The sequence below is a fragment of the Staurois parvus genome, unplaced genomic scaffold (assembly GCF_062004578.1).
Source record: "Staurois parvus isolate SC_StPar_1 unplaced genomic scaffold, SC_StPar_1.0 ptg000151l, whole genome shotgun sequence".
Classification (NCBI taxonomy): domain Eukaryota; kingdom Metazoa; phylum Chordata; class Amphibia; order Anura; family Ranidae; genus Staurois; species Staurois parvus.
Window position 1 is genome coordinate 7808058 of NW_028317947.1, and position 21910 is coordinate 7829967.

The following is a 21910-nucleotide window of genomic DNA, read 5'->3' on the forward strand; positions in this document are numbered from 1 at the left end:
GGCAGATGTGGCCCCCCAGTCAGGGACAGACATGTAGTAGTGAGGGTTAGCTCTCCAGTAAGGGTCGGTTTTGGAGCAGAATGTGACATAGACGTGTGGTTTCCAGCCAGTGACAGCTGTGTAGCAGAGAAGAACATGAAGGACATTGCTCTCCTATGAGGGAAAATTTCAAGTTGAGAGGAATGCCTCCTCATTGATAGATAGTTGTGGAGGACGGAGGGACAGGAAAGGATGTGCAAGAGAGGACATAGAGATGTGGTTTCCAGTCAGGGACAGATATGTAGTACTGAAGGACATGAAGGACTTTGCACTGCTGTGAGAGACAGTTTTGTGTTGAGAGGAACAGAGGAATATGGCTCCTCAGTGATGGATAATGGTGGAGGATGGAGGGATAGAAGGATATGGGATGTACAGGAGAGGAGATAGAGATGTGCTTTCCAGTCAGGGACAGATGTGTAGTGCTCGGTTATGGAGCAGAATGTGACACAGGGAAGTGCTTTCCAGTCAGGGACAGATATGTAGCGGTCGGTTATGGAGCAGAATGTGACACAGAAATGTGCTTTCCAGTCAGGGACAGATATGTAGCGGTCGGTTATGGAGCAGAATGTGACACAGGGATGTGCTTTCCAGTCAGGGAGTGATGTGCAGCGCTCGGTTATGGAGCAGAATGTGACAGAGATGTGCTTTCCAGTCAGGGAGAGATGTGTAGCAGAAAAGGACATGAAGGACATTGCTCTCCTGTTATGAAGGAGAGGGTGTCTCCTCATAGGGGACAGTTGTGTGCACATATCTCCATGTATATAACACGCTGCGATATAAGTGGTGGGAGCTCTCCTCCTCCCCCTCCTCATACACAGGTAGTGTAGCATAGTGTTGTGTGAGGTAAATATCCGCCCCAGGCTGTCCTCTCTCCCTCACACTCGCAGTACCGCCCCATAACACAGTAGAACACACCCTTGTGTTGTGTACGGCTCACACCCTTCTCTCGGCTCTCCTGTCCGGAGCTGTGTGTGTATCCCGGGCACCGGCCTCGTCACCCTCCTCTCCCGTGTATACCGCACAGCTCCAGGCCGCCCTCCTCCCCCCCACCATCCGCCATCTTGTGCGGGTTCCTCCTCCTCGGTTCTGTGTAGAGTGCGCCCCGGGGGCCTCGGCCTCCTCCCCTCACTCGAGGCTGCAGGAGGATGCCGGGCCCGAGGAGGAGCCATGAGTATGAAAGCCAGTGTGTGCCGCCCGAGGCACGACGACCCCTTGCCGGGGGAAGAGGCTCAGGAAAGCTCGGGGCTTGCGGGCCGGAGTAGGCCGCAGCAGCCGGTGGACGGCGCTTGGGCCGCGGAGCGGGGAGGGAAGGCTCCGGCCAGCCTCCTCGCCGATCCGTGCGGGAAGCTCGGCTGCCAAGCAGGGGCCCTGGCGGAGAAAGGAGGCGGGGGAGCGGCCGGGGCAGCGGTGACTGGGGCCGGGGCGGCTACGACGGCGGCCACGGGGCAAGGCCAGGCCCCGGCCTCCAGTTCCACGTCTCCCCCGCGCTGGAGACCGCCGATCAGAGGGGGAGCCGGGGCCTGCCTCAAGCAGATCGTCCTATTGCAGCTGGACCTTATCGAGCAGCAGCAGCACCGCATCCAGGAGCGGGAGCGCCAGATCGGGGAGCTCCGGGCCGAAAAGGACACGGTGAGGACCTGTTGGGAGAAAAATCTAGGCTGGGGATGCGGCCTGTGTGTGGGAACCGGGTGTGGGCATGACAAAGGGGCTGGGCTGCCTTTCCTGTGTGTATTGTACATCTGTCATCGGCTACATAGAAATGTAACCCATCAGAACGATGGATGTGACAATTCAGTACAATGTGTTTATATATGTGTGTGTCTCATCTTGGATACAGTAGGCAGTGGTTATAACCCCAGTGATGGACAGATCTGACTTCAAATTACGAGACCCTGTCAGGTGTTTTTTAATCTGTGTCCCATTTGGAGAGATTTCCCTTCACGTCCTGTCCTGGAGACACATCAGGAAGTGAGAGGATGTCAAAGCTAGACAGCTGTCACTGAACACTGCCATCATTGGTGGATCTCCCCTCTAGTCTTTGTCTGCTGACAACTCTCCCATGACACAGATCTGACAGAAGGTCTAACCCCTTCACAGCAGAAATGTTCTGGGCTTCAGTTCTTGTGAAAGGCCCCTGATGTTCAGTCACTGTGCAGGGTTATCATTTGGGATTGTATGACACTCTGGTGTAGACCAGGCACAGATGTATCCGTGTATTCCAGGGACTGTTCCATGCTGGAAACATCTCATTCATGGAAGATATTGCCGATTCCATGATTGGCCGTTGGTCCCTTCAGCTCACGGGATTTACATTTTACAGGGCCCAATGTTAAGTTGGCCATAGGTGGATCAGAATTCAGCCAGTTAAACCGGGACCGACCGAATTTTGATCTACGTATGGGCACTGTGGCTACTGATCAACTTCTGTACCCCCAGCTTGCTCTAAAATTTCCTCCTGATCAGCTCTGCAGGCTGTAGACTGCAGCGCTGATCATTGTATTCTGACCGAGTCTCCCCACTGTCAGCATACAATGATGCAGTGGGAAGGACCCCCCCCCCCCCCAGCAACTCAAATGGGACAATTTATTCATTTGACCCCCTGGCTTATTTACATTGGGAGGAGGTTGACCATGTTTTAACCTCCCCTCAACCGCTTCCCCTTTAACTGAAAAGCAGCAACCAGGGATGTACACGTTTTACAGCTTACACCAACCCCCCCCAATCCATACGAGTGAATGAGGCCGTGCTGCAACTGCACAGTTGCAGCATTTAGAGAGTTAAAACAGGCAGTGAGACAACAACCTATCGCCTCCTCCCTGCCTGTCAGATGCCTCTGAAAAGGGATCTGAGCGTTGAATCGCTTTTCAGAGGAATGTAAACGAGCCTAATGGGGGAGATTTACTAAAACCAGTGCACACAGAATCTGGTGCAGTTGTGCAAGGTGTTCAGTCAGCTTCAAAGTTTTATTGTCAAAGCTTAATTGAATAAGCTGGCTGGTTAGTATGCAGAGCTGCACCAGAGTCTGTGCGAATCTCCCCCAATGTTTCTGTGATCCTGTTAGGTTAATCAGACAGGTTTGACTCGCACGGGTGTCAAACTGGCGGCCCTCCAGCTGTTGCCAAACTAGTCCCATGAGGCATTGCAAGATTGAGAGTTACAAGCATGACTCCCAAAGGCAGAGGCATGATGGGACTTGTAGTTTCTCAACAGCTGGAGGGCCACCAGTTTGACACTTTTTAACAAAAAATAAATTAACATTTTTGCGCTGGAAAAAGAAATGTGCATTTACTATTCTTTTGTTTTAGGAGCCTGGAAAGCATTGCGTCAGCAATCAGCAGATCTCCTGCAGACTGTCAGTGTAATCTGTCTGCCCATACATCATACTGACAGGATCAGTGAACTACCACAGTGCTCAAGAGCTCTCTAGTAGTTCATTGAGAACTACAAGCCAACATACATAAAGACTGCTGGTACTTGTAGTCTTCCCATTCACAGAACACACGCTTCGATGTATGGAGCGGCATCTGGCTCAGCCTCCCAGCGATGCGCTCCTGCCCCCTCCACAGCCCAGCGCTCCAGTGGAGGGGTGCAGAGCAGAGAGAGGTGACTGACAGTTCTCACTCTGTGCTCAGAGCTGAAGGGAGAACTGAGTGATCAGCGGTGTCTGATCACTCAGTTCTCACCCTTAGAGCCGGGGGGGGAGGGGGGAATGGATGCAGCAGTGGATCAATGCTGAATTCACCTAGGTAAGTATGATTTAACAAAAAAAAACAATAAAATCTTTTAATTTTGTTTTTTTTTTTTCCAATTTAGGCAGCCTAAAATATGTAACATGTATAACCAGCTTAACACATGATCTTAGGCATGAGGTCTACTGGTTCTGGCTCAGCAGAAGTGTTTCTAAAAAAATATCTACTATAAAAATGTATACATGGTAATGCATTAAGGGCCAGTTCACACTCCATGCGTTTCAGTTTTTTTTCCTGCATCCAAAACGCACAGAAAGTAGGTTATATGGAACGCACATGTCCATATTTAAATTGAAGAAAAAAAGGGGAATAATGAACTGGAATGCATAAAAAAACACACTGGAACGCATCAAAAACACACCATCAGAAACGCACATGCGGAAATGCATCTGGACTGCGTTTCTATAGTGTGAACCGGCCCTTAAGGCCTATTCACACCTGTGTGTCAGTTTAACACACGAGCGTTGAATGTGCATTACCACACATATTATCGCCAGCTAAACGCAAATGTGCGTCCTCCCGGCGTCTGGGCCTAGACATTGAGCGACCGTACATTTGCGTTCTTTTAAAAAAAAAAACTGTCCTGAGAGCGCACGCTCCCAGCACACACGTTCGGTACTCACGGAAAGGTCCCGATCATGTGACAGTGAATCACGGCGGTCACATGACCCTAAAACCCTGCCCTGCTTCCCGGCTTCTGGAACCGTTAAAGGGCCAGGTGGCGTCGGCGCCAAGGGGTTAAGAAGCCCATTAATTTTGGATTGGCCATCTGACAAGTGAAGCCGGTTATAACACTGCAAATGCGGCACCACCACACCGCAGCCACTTGCACTGCATGCGGTTGTGGCACGGTCTCCTTTGCTTGAATAGGCTGGGATCAGTAGCAGTACTGCTCACCCAACATAAAAGGGAGGATCGTTTTTGCCACAGCCCAGAGGCTTTACATATCCTACAAAGGCAGCTGGACAGAGGTGTATGTATCTCAAAGGGGTGGCAGTAAAAAAAAAAAAACACAGCTCAGCCACCTGGTTTTGAACCCCCCCCAAAAAAAAAATAAAAATAAATGTCCTAACAAGCACATTAAAGTGCTAAGCAGAATGAATGGAAATGCAGAACAGAAAAACTGCTGCTGCTCATTGTAATGTAAAACACGCAGTTTGCTGTACAACACTACATAGGGAGCAGCACAGTGGCTAAATGGTTAGCACTTCCGCCTGGCAGTACTAGGGTCATTGGTTCATATCCCAACCTCAGCACCACCTGCCTGGAGTTTGCATGTTCTCCCTGTGCCTGTGTGGGTTTCCTGCAGGTACTCCGGTTTCCTCCTACACTCCAAAGACATGCTGGAAGGTTAATTGGCTCCTGTCTAAATTGTCCCTAGTATGTGTATGTATGAATGTGAGTTAGGGACCTTAGATGGTACACCCCTTGAGGGTTAGGGACTGATGTGAATGTACAATATATATGTAAAGTGCTGTGTAAATTGACGGCGCTATATAAGTACCTGAAATAAATGTAAAAATGTGAGATATAGGGAATTATTTAATAAAACTGCAAGGTGCAGCTCTGCATGGAAACCAATCAGCTTTCAGGTTTTATTGTCAAAGCTGAAGTTAGAAGCCGATTGGCTACTATGCACAGCTGCAGCAGATTCTGAGTGATCCAGTATAACCCTAGGTTCACATCTGTGCGGGTGGTGCTGCCAGGGGCAGACTGACCATTTGGAAACTTGGGCACTGCCCGAAGGCCCGGGGTCAGTAGGGGGCCCCATGAGATGCCACTGGTACCTTTTTCATAGGCTTTTTTGAGTTTGGGCAAGGACACAGGGATCCCATGATCCGCTATTGCCCGGGGGCCCCATGAGTTGTCAGTCCGCCCCTGGGTGCCACTGTGGATCCACATGAAAATCCATGCAGCTGCACCACCTGCACAGAGAAATGCGGACCCGTGGGCGGGTGCCATTAGTTCTAATGGCACGCCACCCACACTGGAAAACGCAGCCGAGGTTCCCGTGCGGACTGTGTTTTCGGAAGAAGTGCAGGGATTTCTTCTTTGCGTGTCACAGGGCACAGGAGTCCATTCAAGTGAATGGGTTCTCATGCCTGCACGACTGCATATATGTGAACCGGTGGTTAGTAAATCTTCCCATAGAGATATACAGTAGATATATGTATGCAGTTGAGTATTCTGCATATATTAAATGTGCTAGTTGTACCTTTTTGGGTTGTGGTACAATAAATGTTATGTATGGATGGTTATTGATCTGCATGTACACAGCAGATGTGTAGGGGAGGGGGGTGCAGTCTGACATCATCTGATCCATTTTCGTGGTTCCTCTGGGTCACTACTCTACACCTCCCTCCTTACATTGTCGGTGAAAAGCCTGACATCTACAACTGTCTGCGAGGATGCTTGTGCACTGATCTCTAAAAACCGCATTCACCCACATCGCAGCTTTCTAGAAAAGTTGGAATTCTAGCGCTGAACATTGTCTTCCTAACTCTTGGAGGGTTTTTATCGGTCAACTGGTATCTGTGAAGGAGTTGTTAATATGTATGAGCAGCCTGTGATTGTGCGCTAGGAACATCAAAGGGAAAATGGGTGCATTGTGCAAAGTTTATCACAGCTGCAGCCTCAGCGGATATGTGATCAATTCTCCCGATGCTCATATATATTTTCCCACAAGACAGCCAGCCTCGCTATATTCTGTGCGTCTTGCGGCCAGACTGGGGGGTGGGGGGGGGAGGGAGAGCAGGGTTTTTTTTTTTTTTTTTTTTTCGGAAGAGAGGGGAACTTGTAGTGGAGAGAGGGGAAGGATGCTTGTGAGGGGGGAGACTGGAAATGGAGTGCGGATGTTTGAGCTGGTGCCTGCATGCTGTAATGCTGGGGAATCTGCCTCACCAGCCCTCCATAGGAAGGACCCATGCAGGCTGAGGTAATGCCACCTCCCTCGCCATCTCTCTGCAACCCCCCCCCCCCCCTTTTTTTTTTCCTTTCATATTGCCCTCCCCCTTCTCTTTACAACCCCCCCCCCTCCACCCTAAGCACATTCATGAGAATCACACAGGACCATCATGGCGTTGGAGGAGGGGGGTGGCGGTTTAAATGGGCTGCCATGGCAACAGAAAGGAGGATGGTATACCATGGATTTCAGGTTTGGTGAAAGCAGAGGGAGACTCTGGATAGATTTGTTTTTTTTTTTTTCCCCCTCTTTAACGCCCCCCATGTAGAGGAGAAGTTAGCTGCAGCAGCAATGGTTAACAGAATCCGCAAGCCTGCAGCAGCTTGGATATGCAAGCGGAAGGTCTGCCCCTTTAACCCTTTCACTGCTGCATGGCTCTCCTAGCATATCTGTCTGCTGTAGCCCCCCCCCCCCTTTTTTTTTTTTTTTGGCAGCAGGGCTTCAGATCCTCATTAACCCTTTATAGCTGACATCTACAGGGACCAGAGATGCACGCTTACAAAGGGTTAAGCTATTGCAGTGAGGTTTTTGTTTTATTATACCTGCTTGTCTGCATATGAAACATTCAATATGGAATTCATTTGTAGCATGTGGTTCTGCACATTTTGTTTTTTATTTCACTGCCATTGCATTTCCTTCTGCACCCTCCAGACATCGTGAACTGTCCATACTTGGCATGTCTCCTAGTTATTATAGGTGTCTGTCTATGCCTGTAATTTGGTGCAATGCAGACTGTATGTGGTTGCTGTATAGATAGCTGTTTGTGGACTCTCTCCTTCCTTCTTGACACTCTGTTTCCCTTTTCCATAAAATGTCCATCTCTGCTTCACACCCTTCCCTTCCCCCACACATGCACATATCAATTTCATCATTACTCATGTCTACTGGGGGGTTATACATGATAAATAATGTGCATAACCCTCTCCACTATCAAACCTCCATACTGGAAGTCTTTCTGTTGCCCCTCCCCCTTTCATATGACTTACCTGAAATAACAGGGCCCAGAACTGTCACTTTCTGGTACCTACAGTTGGCACCACTGTAAAAGGCAAGACTTAAAGGAAAGGCCATCCGCAGTGTAGACTGTGTTCTTCACTGCGAATTAGCATGCTGTTTTGCATAATATCCATACTGTTAGGTTCTATTATCATGTCTGCCGTAGCTTTTTGTAATTCTATTTCTTCTGCCTTTAGCTCCTGGCCCGCATTGAGCGGATGGAAAGACGCATGCAGTTGGTCAGAAAGGACAGCGAGAAGGACAAACAGCGCACGTCTCAAAGCCGTGAGTCGGCAGTCGACATGCCGGAGGGTCCTCTTCCTGAGAGTGCAGGGGGTGGGGAGTTCCCCCCAGAGGCCTCCCCTCGGCTATCAAGCCTTACCCCAAAACCCTTTTCCTATGGCCGCAATGCAAAGGGACATAAAAGGTTTGTTGGAGAAAACTGTCTATTTAATGCTACTCAAGTGACTGTAAATGCTCACGTTTTCATTATTAAAATAACAAACATGTTATACTTCCCTTCTCTGTGTAATGGTTTTGCACAGAGCAGCCCTGATCCTCCTCTTCCCTGGTCCCCCGCCGTGGCTTCTGTCTCCTTTTTGCCACTGAGTGCCCCCATAACAAACCACTTGTCATAGGGGCACTCGTACTGGCTCGTTCTCAAGCCCTGCTCTTTTCATCAATTGACGAGCAGTGTGCAGCTAAGCCCCGCCCCCTGCTCCCGCCTCACTGGCTTTGATTGACAGCAGCAGGAGCCACTGGCTCCTCCTGCTGTTTCTTTGCCAATGAAGAGGGAGAGAGCTGCTGTTCTCACGCACAATGCTAGATTGAGATCAGGCTCAGATAAGTATAAGGGGGGGGGGAGCTGCATGGAGAAGGTGTATACCTTAATGCAGAGAGTGAAGGTACAAAAAAAAAACCTTCTGCTTTTAGAAACACTTTAATCACTGACATAAGAACTTAGTTCTGTAAGATTGTTTGAGAATCTGTTGGAGCCAGCTCCAGATCCATAAGTGCAGCTTTCCTGAACTTCCTGTCAGGGAGGGCATGCCTTGTGTTCCAAGTCACAAAGGACAGCAGCTTTTATCTGTTGGCTTAGAGGAGGGGAGTGGCATGCTGTCCTAAAGCTTTAGAGCTTGCTGGCTGTTTGTATTGATGCCAACAGCTTCTGGCTTGGAGTGCACACACAAAGATGGCTCAAAAGGACTGTGTAAGGGAAAGGAGCCATCCTGAAAAGGGAAAGCTGATTGGACCTGCTGGATCTAGAGGATAGGACAACTGCAATAAATGGAGAAGCAGTGTATATCGCAAGTGTTTACCTAAGCTGATCAAGCAAGAGCCACTCATGTTCTGCAAGAGCAACTCCATCCTGTAATGTCTAATAGGTGTACATTTTGATTTAAAAGAAAAAAAAAGTTTTCAAGAGTCTGATGGAAGAGTTGCAATCCCTCATGCAAGCACACTCTAAGGGTATGTTTACAGAGTTGTTTAAAACCCTGATTTCTCCTCGTTATGTATTTAGGAGAAATCAGGATTCTAGATGGATCAGTCGTCCACCGAGCAGAAGAAGCAGAAAGAACGGTAGTTCAGCAGATATCTCCTGTGCACAGAGCTTACCTAAAATTGGTGCCAACAATGGCAGACAGAAGTATAAATATTCACTTTCCTGATGCTTCTAATACCATTTCAAAAATGGGAAGAGAATTCCGCAGATTGTGAATATGGTCTAAGTGTCAAGCTGATCATCTTTGTAAGTCAGTTAATATTTTTCTTTTTCTCACTTCCAGGAAGTCTGCTTTTGGTCGTGCAGAGCACAGAACCCCCGTTAAGAGACTGTCTTCTGACCTAGCAAAGATGAAGGGTAAAGTGTCCCGTTTGCCAGTAGAAATCCCAGAAACTGAGCCTGGAGGCTCTGTACCAGAGGCAGGAGTTCGTCGAGAGCTGCGCCACAAAGAGACACCTGAGAAGTCGCAGTCACCTGTAGACACCCCGATAAGATCTGCATGGGGTGGCACTGCAGCATCTTCAGTAAAGGACAATGACCCAAACCCTGGCGAGGCAGATGATCTGCCCTACCTCTCCACCACAGACATGTATCTATGCCGGTGGCATCGGCCACCTCCTTCCCCTCTAAGGGAACCCTCCCCCAAGAAAGAAGAGTGTGTGGCAAGTAAGAACTTATTCTGTACTTGTTGTAAGTGCCTAAAGAGCACTCCTTGTCCTAGTTTAAAATATTCTGTGGTGTCCAGTGCCACATGCTGTAATGTACATTTTTTTTTTTCTGTTAGCTGAATAATGAAATACATTGACACAGTGGAAATCATAAAATGAAAAGGAACAAATAAATAGGGTTGTTGCTCACAGTTGCTAGTTTTTTTACATATTTAAATTTTGTAATTTTGAATTCGTGAACTGTAAATGTTTGGAAACTGGTTGCTATGGAAAATTAAGATAGATTAGGTGCAAGTCCAGTTTCAGAGACTGCAATGGGTACATCTCACCTGTAGATGGCAGCTCAGGCCTCCCACCACAGACCACACAACCACTGCTGGGTTCTCTGGAAGAAAAACAGAATAATTTGCTGAAATTTGGTTGGAGTTGCCCTTGAAATTCAAGACAACAATACTTTTCATCTCCATAACCTATGCATATGTATTGCAATCTGACATGGCATCAGCCTGTGTATAACGCTTTACTTAAGTCTCAAGCATCTGTAGAGATGGCTTCTTGTTTTGCATCCTCTTACCCTTTAGCAAATGACATTGCTTCCATGTATTTTTTGAATGGGAAACTTCATTTTTTCTTTTTTTTCCCCCTTTTTATTTTTTTTCCCCTTTTTTTTTCCTTTTTTTCCCCCCTTTTTATTGCTTTTTTTTCCCCTTTTTCTTTCTTCTTTTTTTCCTTTTTTCTTCTTTTTTTCCTTTTTTTCTTCTTTTTTTCCTTTTTTCTTTCTTCTTTTTTTTCCTTTTCTTTTTCTTCTTTTTTTTTTTCCTTTTTCTCTTTCTTCCTTTTTTCTTTCTTTTTTTTCCTTTTTATTGCTTTTTTTTCCCTTTTTCTTTCTTCTTTTTTTCTCCTTTTTTCTCTTCTTTTTTTTTCCTTTTTTCTTTTTTTTTCCTTTTTACTTTCTTTCTGTCTTCTTTTTTTTCCTTTTTTTTCTTTTCTTTTTGAGTTATAATACATTTCTTGACCCCTTCCTGCATTTGGATGTATTATGTACATCCTATTGTGATCTTGCTTGATGCAGAGTCTGCTGGGAGTCTTCAGATGCATACATACAAGTGCATGCATGTTTCACAACAAAATTGGAACAATAGATATTGACTCAATCTTGATCCTTTTTTTAAAATAATTTTTTGTTAGGGGAGGCATTATAATCAGCCAAGCTATGATAAGAACACAGCACAGAGGCGCATGTTTTGTAGTGTTAGGTAGATGCGTTGTCATGTGACAATGTGTGCTTCCTTTATGCTTTTTGACAAGCATTTTCAAAGCCTTTTAGAATGTAGCGTGGATGAGGTTTACCAAGGCTTGTTAATACTTGTTGCCAGCACATAAAAACGCATGTTATATTTTTTTTGATGCACTGCCATTGACTTCAGTGGGCCTCCCAAGGCTGTAAACCACAAAAAAAAAGACATGCCATATATTTCCAAACTCACTGCAGCGCTCAGTTGCGTGAGACAGACAATATATTTTTTTGACAATCTATGATGCTTGCGTTTTTAGCTTATTGAACACATGTTAAAATGCAACAATATAAATGGGTCCTTAGAGGTTTGTTTATAAAGCAGTAAATGTAACTTTCATCATTCTTTGGTGGAAAATCATTTACTGTCATGTAAATTGCACAGAGGTGGAGGAATTGCCTGCAGAGAATGTTTGCTGAATGTCAGATTCACGGATTTAAAAATAGACATCTTAATGTTGCCTGTAGTAATCAATCAGATCTTTGCCACTTTGTGATTGATATTAGAAAAAAAAAAGAAAGGCAGCTGGAATCTAGAGCTTTTTATAAGGGAGCCTTCCTGTCTCTTTAGATTTGCTGTTCTACATTCAAGTATTCCCACCCAAGATGGAGATTCCTGGCTGGCTGTTTGTACTGTTGGTGTAATCCTAGCTGGCTTTTTGTATCTCCTAGGAATTCTGTTCCTAATAGATGCAAAAAGCCTTTTACAACCACTTACAGCCCGCTAAAAAAAAAAAAAATGGAGGAGGACTTAATCAACTTTGTTTGGATGGACTGGATCAGAGGCTGCTGGGTTGTAAACGGACAGCGAAGTCTGTTTACTCTAGGAGCCCATAGAGCGTTCTGTATAAACTGACCTGTCATCCACCCCACTCTGCTCCGATCAGCAGAGGATCAGCGGACAGATCTCCTGCTGATCGGAACAGAAGGCACCCGTGTGAAAGGGCCCTAGGGAGAGAAGATGAGCTGGCAATGATTCAACCCACCGGTGTACACTCAAAACCAGAATAATGTTTTTTCCTAAACTTGTCCTTTTTAGAGGATCTCTGTATCTAAAATGAAAAATTAAATGGTATCCATTAACAACATTTCAGAAAGCCACATGAAATTTCACATGCATTCATTACTAATTCATTAGATAATGATTTTCACCTCAAATTGTTCATGCAATTAAAAACACGTGTAAGAAAAAAGTTTTTTTCCACATAAAATGAGCACTTAGCTATTAAAATCCTCCTCTTATGTGTCTGTGTTCCATCTCATAATTTTATTTTGCCTCAAAGGTCTATTTTCCTGCCTTGCTTGATAAACACTTCCTAAAGAAATTTCCTGTCAATACCAACTAAAAGCTAACTGTTGTTAGGGGGGCTCGGATGAAATTTGACGCATGGGTTGCCCTGTTGGCCAGAAAAACTTTGACCTGGAAAAAAAAAAATTGGAGCTTGCACCCAATCAGATCCAATCACTGCTTAGATATTTAGGCAGCTGCTTTCAGAATACAATAGCCGACAGTGCAGATTCCTCCATGCACGCTGTTCAGCACGGATGGGGAAATCCATTGATTTTTCTCAGAGTGCTGGGAGAGTGCATGGCCTGCCTTAGATACAAAAGAGACCTCAAAATGGCAGCTGGTAGTTTTTTATTTTTTTGTGAATACAAGATAGGAATTTATGTTTGAAAATGTTGCTTTCAGCCGTACCACCATGTCCTGGCCTAATACAGTTGTAACATTGAAAAGTTGTTAATTTTCTCCCTGGCAGATTTTCTGTAGTCTGAATCAATGCAATAGTGCGTCCATTCAATAAAGATCACTCCCTCATTAACAAATGTAATTCTGTCACTTTCATTATTTCCTGAAGCTTTTGAGTATCCTGATTGGCTCAACGAATGAAATGGAAATGCCTACAGTATGCGGATTTGTAGCAATCAAATCCTGAATTCAGGATCCACCCAGTCTAGGAGCCAGCAGGCAGTTTTATAAAGATGCTTATTTCTACTCTTTTTGCTTATTAAACCTTTATTTTTACTTATTTCAAGGAGTCAATAGAATGGACTCAGAAGGACCATTTATCATTTTAGACATGCTGGCTCTTGAGATTTCTTCAGCTCTTGTGTATATACAATATTTGTATTATAGGAAAAAACACGGCAAACGGCTGGCAGTTCCTTTATTGTTTTATCCAGAATATGCTGTTACAGCTAAATTGAAAAACTGTGGTATCTTTGGTACATTTATAGTGATTGTTATTCACATAGATGGGGGGAAATATCATTTTTTTTCCCATGTATGGATATGCTTCCTCTAGTAGCTTTCTAGGGAATATGATTGCTTACAGACAAGCATAGATTTATTTTGTTATGCTTTTGGGCTGATCAGAACAAATAATAACCAATAGTCTAACCAGATTGTGCTTTAATCTGGCCATACGTGAACCGAAAGGACCAGCTGAATTTCGATCCATGTATGGGCAGGGAGGTTGTACATAAATTGATCTACCAATCAACTTCAGTCCAACTGCCCTGTTGGATTTTCCCCCGCTCAATCACCACCAGCTGTTATAGCTGGCGACGCACTGATCATTGTATTCTGGCAGTGGGGAAGTCTCCTTGCTGTCGGAATACAATACCTCAGCAGGGAAGTCTCCTGCATCCACGTAGAGTGTATGGATGGGGAAAAATCTAGTCCTTTTTTTTTTTTTTTTTTTTTCAGCTTGCTGGGTTGAGTCCCGTATGGGTTGTCTTGGGCTTAGTTTAAACTTGTAGTTGGGATTAGGCGGGTAAAAACTTGCAGTCAAGCCGAGTTTTTAGCTCACCTCAATCACTTAAAGTGGTTTTGAAAGCAGGTTTTTTTATCCCCATCCCCCCTATACTTACCTGAGCCCCTTCTCGATCCAGCAATGTGTATGAGAGGAGCAACTCTCCCAGGTCTCTGTCTCCTCATTGGCTCACACAGGAGTGGGAGCCATTGGCTCCTGCTGCTGTCAATCACAGCCAATAAGGAGGAGGGGGGGCTTAGCCATGCTCTGTGTGTGAATGGACAATGTCCATTCACAGGAGCTTGGCTCGGGACCAAGCCTGCTCGAGTGCCCCCATAGCAAGAGCCTTGCTACTGGGCACTCGACAGAGGGATGGGTCCAGGAGCACCAGCAGGGGAATCAAGAAGAGGACAATTGGGGTTTCTCTGTGCAAAACCACTACACAGGACAGGTTATTATAACATGTTTTGTTATTTAAACTTAAAATAAATAAAAAAGCCTTTTGTATTTAATCTGCAGAGGTTGGAGGTGTACATATGCCCCGACTATGCTGCTTTGTATTACGATGTGGCAAAAATGATCCCTGCTGGGCTTCCCGGTTCCCAATTGTTAGTACGGAACCCAGGGTTCTCTGTGAGAGTCCGGTCACTGTGCTGGGAGTGTGCTTTGCACTTTCCTCGCAGTACGAAGACATGTATGTGTATATGTGACCTCAGAAGAAGACCTGCTTCTGTGAGGCTGCATATATGTTTACATGCAACGGAAAGGGGTTAAGAATTTAGAAAAAAAAAAGCTAATACCTTTCCTGGGATGTGTTGGCTGCATTAGTTTGCATTATCAGGCCAAGAATATTTTCAGCAAGTACATAAAATACCTGTCAATCTTACCAGAAAAACATAAGCTGAAAATACTGTGTAAGCAATGTTATATTTTTTTTCTTTTGTAGCATACTAATCCAATTATCAACCAACAAAGGTAGACATGTTTGAAATCCAGCTGGTGTGACAACCATGGCTGCCTCAGATACATTGGTGGCATGAATTTAGCCACAAAGGAACATTAAATGTCATTAATAGAATTACTAATATATAATTTTTTTTTGTTTTGGGGATATCCTTTAAGGCAACAATATTAACAGACATGTCTTATGGATTTGTAGATCTGTACATTTGGGATATTGGTTATAAAGTCACCTTAAACTGTTACTAAACCCACAACAATAAAATCAGTCTGTATGCAGTAAAGCATGTTTGTTATACTCACTCTGGAACCTGAGGAGTTAATCCTCAGCATTGTGTAAAAAGGCTATTTGATCCTGACCTCTCTGATCCTCCCCTTCTTTTACTGTCCCCAATCCATTTAATAGTACAGAGCTTTAAGAGGTATTCTGCACATGCTCAGTTTAGTGTGTATTGCTAGAGAGTTTTTTTTTTCCTTTGGGAGAGTGCATGTGATCAGCACAGGGCCAATCAGCACTGTCCAGACAGAGGGTCAGGGGTTATACAGCCTCATAGGATAGTCAGTTTATATTTACTACAATAATTGCATTTCCATGTTCTGTATATGGTGGGAGACCAAATATAGTGAATGCAGAGTCCTGGGTTTAGTAACACTTTAAATCAGTGGTTCTTAACCTGGGTTTGGTGAGTCAGTCTCGCGGGTTCGGCGGAGGTGAAGACCCACACCCGACTCATATGATTCGTGCAGTAAATATTCATTATTATGTTTTTGTGTGAAAATCATGTTTTAATGGTTTTGTTCTTTGTTCTTAATGGTTTTGTTCATTTTGTCCACCTATGTATAAATATATACCTATGTTTTGAATTTGAAAAATCATATTTTATTTTTCCAATTAAGAAGGGTTCGGTGAATGCGCATATGAAACTGGTGGGGTTCAGTACCTCCAACAAGGTTAAGAACCACTGCTTTAAATGTATTGGCTGATATCAGGATAGTGATAGGCTGCTAGGCTTTTAATAGATTAAGTCAAAAAATCTGTTTAAGCATGTTAGGGGATCTTTATGAAATATCAGTATGTGACTTTGTATCTAACAAGAACACAAAACAGGAAATCAGTTGGGACATAGCAGATGGAGTAAGAGATACAAACATGCTGCAAACAATGACATTGTAGTTTTTTTTTTTTTACCAGAGAATGATAAACTTGTATGTGTGGTATTCTAATATGTGTTGTTTTTATAGTTCCTTCATGGAGAGAGCACCCTATAGAGCCCCTTCAGGACTTGAATGGTGCAGACATACCAGAGGTAAGGTGTTTGTTTTTTTTCTTGTTTGTTTTTTGTTTGTTTTTTTTGCACAGACCATCTGTGCAATGCGGGAGCTTTTATATATTCACTGTGATACAATAGTATAAATTGTTCCACTATGTAGGCCGAATGTGTTTTTTTTTTTTTTGTTGTTTTTTTTGTTTTTAATAACATCATTGTACCTGAAATGAAGCATTGTGGGGATATTTGACAAATATATTTCCAGCTAAATACTATTCCTTTCTTCCTAGAACCTGGATGATGCAGTGTTTGCAAAGAGACATGCTAAGTTAGAGCTGGATGAAAAGAGGAGAAAGCGGTAAGTGTGAAGGCACCATAGACAGTCAGGTTTGTTCAATAATAGATGTATTGTAGGAACACTGGCCTCTAAGGTGACCTGGATTCAGTGAGGCAAATGATAAAACTTCTTGAGGCTGCTCTTCATCGACACGGGGCATCAAAGTCTAAAGGGTATATGAAAGACAAGCATGCCACAAAAACTAGGTCCAGTCAAAGGTTTTAGCAAACATGATACAAAAGTGGGTATTCATTGCATTTTGGGGATGGGTTCATGGATGTGTGGGACATAAAGTGGAGTGCTCAAGATTTTACGGATCGGGCACCAGTGCTGCAGCCGTACTGGTGCCTGATCTGTAGTTTATTCCAGGCACTTCACTTTTTTGTGTCCAGTATTGTGTTTAACCTTCTAGCAGATGTATTATGTTGTTATGGTGCTCCTGACTTTTGTATACCCTTTAGGCTTGTTAACTAAAGCAGGGCAAAGGACAGTGTGCACCATAATAATTAGCCGTGTTCATGCTGCCCTATAGTAGAACTACTATATGTGTGCGTGTGATTTGCATTTCTGGGTAAAGGGCACCGCCCTACCCTCGCCATTATTGGCAGCTATGGATGTCAATCACTGGGTCCCGGCTGATATTCCCCGGCAATCGCCATGTAGAACTGACAGGGGAGAGACCTGTGTGTAAACAACACAGGTCTCTCTCCTGCCAGCAAGAACATGCTGCTGTGTATTTCTCTGCACAGCAGAGAAATACACAGCAGCATGTCTCCCTAGTAAAACGCACACACAGCACATCATGTAAAACAGCACACAGTTAACACATTGATCACCCCAGATGTTAACCCCTTCCTGCTAAGTGTCATTAGTACATTGTCAGTGCATTTTATTAGCACTGATCACTGTATTAGGGTCATTGGAATGTCAGTGGCAGTTCGCCAGTTCCCACCCAGTGTCAGAATGCCTGCCGCAGTCCCACTATAAGTCACTGATCGCCGCCATTACTAGTATAAAAAAAATCTAAAAACCCAGTATATATACCACCATTTGTAGATGCTATAACTTTCACCTAAACCAATTAATTTTCATTTATTGGGATTTTTTTTTTTTACGCAAAGACATGTAGCAGAATACAGGAAAGAGGGGTAAAACCTCTAAAGGTCAAGTGGTTACTGGTAAACAGTCTGTACCATGAACTATGATTTTTTTTTTTTTTTTTTTTTGTCAATAGATTCCACAAGTTACTTCACTTTGCCCATTATATTTTTCCACTGTCTGACTAAATAAACCTATCATGTGGGTAGCAATATTATTTGTATTCAGTGAGGTTTTGTTTACATGGACAGTAGATGCAAGAGAGATCCAGTGCTTGTATTTCAGTCTCTGCTTTTTGTTTCCCCTGCTTACTAAGAGAAGCGTTTAAAACAAATGGGCATATTGAATCTGAACCTTAGGCAAATGACTAAATACACATTGAATTATACATGTGAAGTGCCTTCTCAACTGATTTGTAATGCTGTGCAACCACTGTTGTGATTCATACATCTCTGCCATACAGCACAGCAAGTAGGATGACTCCACTTTCCCTGTTGAGCTAAGAAATACAATTGTGTAATCCGAAATATGTTGATTGGGCAATGAAGGAGCAACAACACACCAATATGTCATCAACTGCACTTTCTTCCTGCCAGCATGTTCATTGTTTATTGCTTTTCCCTTCCTTTCTCTGTATGGTTGATGCTGTGTAAGGGAACGCCAAAAGGCTAGTATGAGGACAGATTCATTTACCTCTGCTGTCTGTAACCCAAAACACTTTTAATTGTATATAATTTATGCACAGTTGCATTAAAAAATATCTGCCTGAGGTTTAGCATTACTGAATGAGGCCAAAGTTTCTGCAAAATAAACTATGCTGAACGAGGGCAATAGCAGGCTCCTAAAATGATTGGGAGTGCTTGTCAATGAATAGGGCCATTTTCCAAGTTGTTGGACTCTTCCTGCAAATATGCCCAATCCTTTCATCCTGCGTAGAACAGAGGATCAATGTTTCTTTGTGCCACTGTTAGTATTGGGTGGGGTGTTGGTGCAGCTTGTTACAATTTATTAGGCGTGTCGTGAAGTACAGTATCAGAGGTTGTGACGGCATATACAGTTTCTGGGAAAACGTTGTCTGATAAGCATAACCGCAGTCAATGTGGTCAGCTGAAACAACTGCTGCAAAAGTGACTGCAGAGACAGTCTAGGGCTTCATGGGACTCTTTTGGTCATGTCGACCATGCTTATCAGATACGTGTTTTGCAGAAACTGTAAATGCTGTCATAACCTTTGATACGGTACCTTGCGACACGGCAAATAAAATTGGAAACTTCAGTCCCAGAGGCATCAGCTAAATGGGCACCAACAATTTGCTCTCTTTGAAGCTCAGTAAGCTCTGACATGACTACGTATTACTAGCAGCACACACAGCGAATGACGAAACTGAGGCTTCCATCCTGTTAGCTAGGTGTCTCATCATACAGCGGAAGCAAAAGAAAGTTACATCACTTTCAACATGAAACCTGTTGTCACTTTCACACCTGCAAATCATGTAGTGTTTCCATTTTTTTGTCCAAACTTTGTATGTTCCTTCAGGTTTTTTCTTTGGGAAATATTATCCCATTTTTGGCTAACCTAAGATCAACAAGTATATAAACTAAGTGTAGCACTGTCTCAGGGATAAAAACAAGGTGTTACATTTTATTCTCTCATACATGTCATGTAGGTGGGACATACAGAGGATCCGTGAACAGAGAATCTTGCAGCGTCTGCAGTTGAGGATGTACAAAAAGAAGGGCAATCAGGAAAGTGAGCCAGAGGTCACCTCCTTCTTTCCGGAACCTGATGAAGGTAAGCTAAACTTGTACCACTGCAACTCCTACTGTGAAATAATAAACCATTGAGCTGTGTCTATTATCTCCATCCACTGTGTAGATTTGACTTTAAAATTGTTGAGGGGAGTATTGTTTCGCTAAAGCCTTCAACTTTCCTCTGCTTATGGTAAATATTGGAACTCCAAAAATCTCTGTAAAGGTTCTAGCGCCTGGAAAGGCAAGACCTATGAGGACCTTAAATCACTTTTGTGCTGTAATTATTTATTTAATGTGGTCTCTTGTGGCATGTTACACATTTGCTTCTGTTTAATCTCATGCAATGTGTTTCAAAGTTTGTTCTGTGTAGTCTCACTTTATTTTTCTGCTACAGTGCAGTCTGTGTTGATTACCCCCTACCTCCCTGTTGTGGCGTTTGGACGATCCCTGCCCAAAATAACCCCACAGTAAGTACACTGTCCTCCAAGCTTTTATCCTACCCTGATTTTTATTTTAAGGTCTATAATCATGAAAAATTTTGTTTTCCAAAAGGCAAAAACTACTGCTTGTGACTGCCTAAAAAATGGATCTGGTTGCTATCTCCAGCACTCCCAGATTCTCATGCAATCCTGCACTTGGCACCAAGCATGAAGTAGGCATATAACCATAGAGCATAATGGCAGTCTGCCCGGTGCTTGTCTGCCAGACAGACCGTTATGTTTTCCATTTTGTTTGGCACATGTGCAGGATTGTACTGGGAGCAATAGCAATACTGAACCTACTTTTATATCTGGGGTGTAGCGGCTTATATTTACTTTTTGTATGCTGTAGTCAGAAGGCAAATGCTAGCTTTATCATTTATATGTAACCTTCACTTGGGGAAATTAAGGAGGTTGCCATTGCAGGTCATGTATGAATATTGGTTGTTTGGCTTTCTCTGGCATTAAAGCGAAGTTCCAGTCAGTTTTGTGTTTGTATAAAGTCAGCAGCTACAAAAACTGCTGATTTTAATAAACACACACTCACATGTCCCGGGGTCCAGCGATGTGCTCACCTGTGCTGTCCCTTCTCTCCCCGTGCCGGCATGTCAACTGTGGGCTCCAGGCTGTGACAGTTTGCGGCTTCACAGCCGGGTTCCCACTCCACATGCGTGAGTCGCACTATGCATCCTGATTGGTCCAGCAGTCTTCTGGGACCTGTGAAGTGTCCCAGAAGACTGCGGGAGGAAGGAGGGGGCCGAAATTCCAGCTCAGTACGCCAGGGCAAACTGAGCTGGAAGTGGGAGCAAGTCCCTGTCAAAACCAGGTATCCCCCCTTCCCCCCCAAAAAGTGCCAAATATGGCAGAGGGGGGGGAGAGGAGACAAAGAAGCGGAGCTTCCACTTGGGTGGAACTCCGCTTTAATACTTTAAGTCAAAATGATCTGATGAAAGTAGTGAAGCTGTATGATCCACATGACAGAAAGTTGACAAGAATTTTTAGAGATCAGCAGTAGCTGGCTACAGATCTAGTCAATCGTGTATTATGCATCATAAGTTGTCCTTTCATCGTTATGTCTGAGATCTAAGTACTGACCCTCTCTACGTTTTCTGCTCTTTTATTGGAAAAGCCTCCTATGTTCTTTTAATACTTTTTCTTTTTCCCCCATATAGGAATTTTGAGCTCCCCTGGCTGGACGAGCGGAGTCGATGCCGTCTTGAAATGCAGAAGAAGCAAACCCCGCACAGGACACCTCGTAAATAGCCAGGCAACCCTTGTCTTGTGACAACCTTTTAAGTACTGAATTATATGCACTGCAAGTTGATGTGTACAAGACCCGAGGGGTTAATGTTGCCTTTCTCTACCCTCAAGCGTGGCCTGCAATGTATTTCAGACCCCACTGGCTTTGAAGTTATTCTCCATCATCAAATTTAATTTTTTTTTTTTCTTTCGTTTTGTGGATTTTTCAGTTTCCCACTAAAAGTTTTTAAATGCTTCTGGAGCAAAATATTGTCAATTTATTTTTATACATAAACTTCATAACTTTTTTGTATTGTCTTTATTGCCTCATCTATGCAGAGTATTTAGCCATTTTCTTTTGTCTTTTCTCCCCCATTTGCTGTTCTTATTACAGTGTTAAAACATTATGTTGTCAGGGTCCCTGTTCTGCTTAACGGTGGTCAAGTGCTTTCGCAGAGGAGCTACCCTGCTAAGAAAGTCTCAAACAGTGTGTGACATTTCACAGGAATTACCAGTCTCATGGTGTAGAAATTCCACTCTGCCACACAAAGCCCAGCTACTTACCAGAGTGTTGAACCAGGTTTAGAATGCTGTCCACCATGCCCCACGTATGAGGCAAGTGTAGAAATTGCATTCTTTCCTGATGTCATTATGAATGCCAGTTTTATACATCTGCCTCATACATCTTGAGCACTGCCTCTGAGGGGAACTAAAGCTGGCATCACCCGATGTTAGAAACAGATTGAGAGAATCAGTATAAAGAAAACCTATCCATTTTGGGTAGGCTAGAAATGTAGCAGGTATGCTGGT

General features: G+C 44.0%; 1 protein-coding gene across 1 annotated transcript; it reads left to right on the plus strand.

Moving 5' to 3' along the window:
• Positions 1-937: 937 nt before the first annotated feature.
• Positions 938-21408, plus strand: MSL1 (MSL complex subunit 1). Its single transcript, XM_089674383.1, has 8 exons — positions 938-1668; positions 7944-8173; positions 9534-9916; positions 16171-16235; positions 16487-16554; positions 19298-19422; positions 19777-19849; positions 21034-21408. Exons 1-8 carry the CDS (start codon positions 1207-1209, stop codon positions 21122-21124), a joined length of 1497 nt encoding a protein of 498 aa, XP_089530509.1. The 5' UTR covers positions 938-1206; the 3' UTR covers positions 21125-21408.
• The last annotated feature ends 502 nt before the right edge of the window (positions 21409-21910 follow it).

Bases quoted from the DNA above. Each gene is read 5' to 3' on its own strand.
- MSL1 (XM_089674383.1), top strand. From the start codon at position 1,207: ATGAGTATGAAAGCCAGTGTGTGCCGCCCGAGGCACGACGACCCCTTG. The intron at 8,174-9,533 runs GTTTGTTGGAGA...TCTCACTTCCAG, and splicing joins AATGCAAAGGGACATAAAAG to GAAGTCTGCTTTTGGTCGTG. The intron at 9,917-16,170 runs GTAAGAACTTAT...TTGTTTTTATAG, and splicing joins GAAAGAAGAGTGTGTGGCAA to TTCCTTCATGGAGAGAGCAC.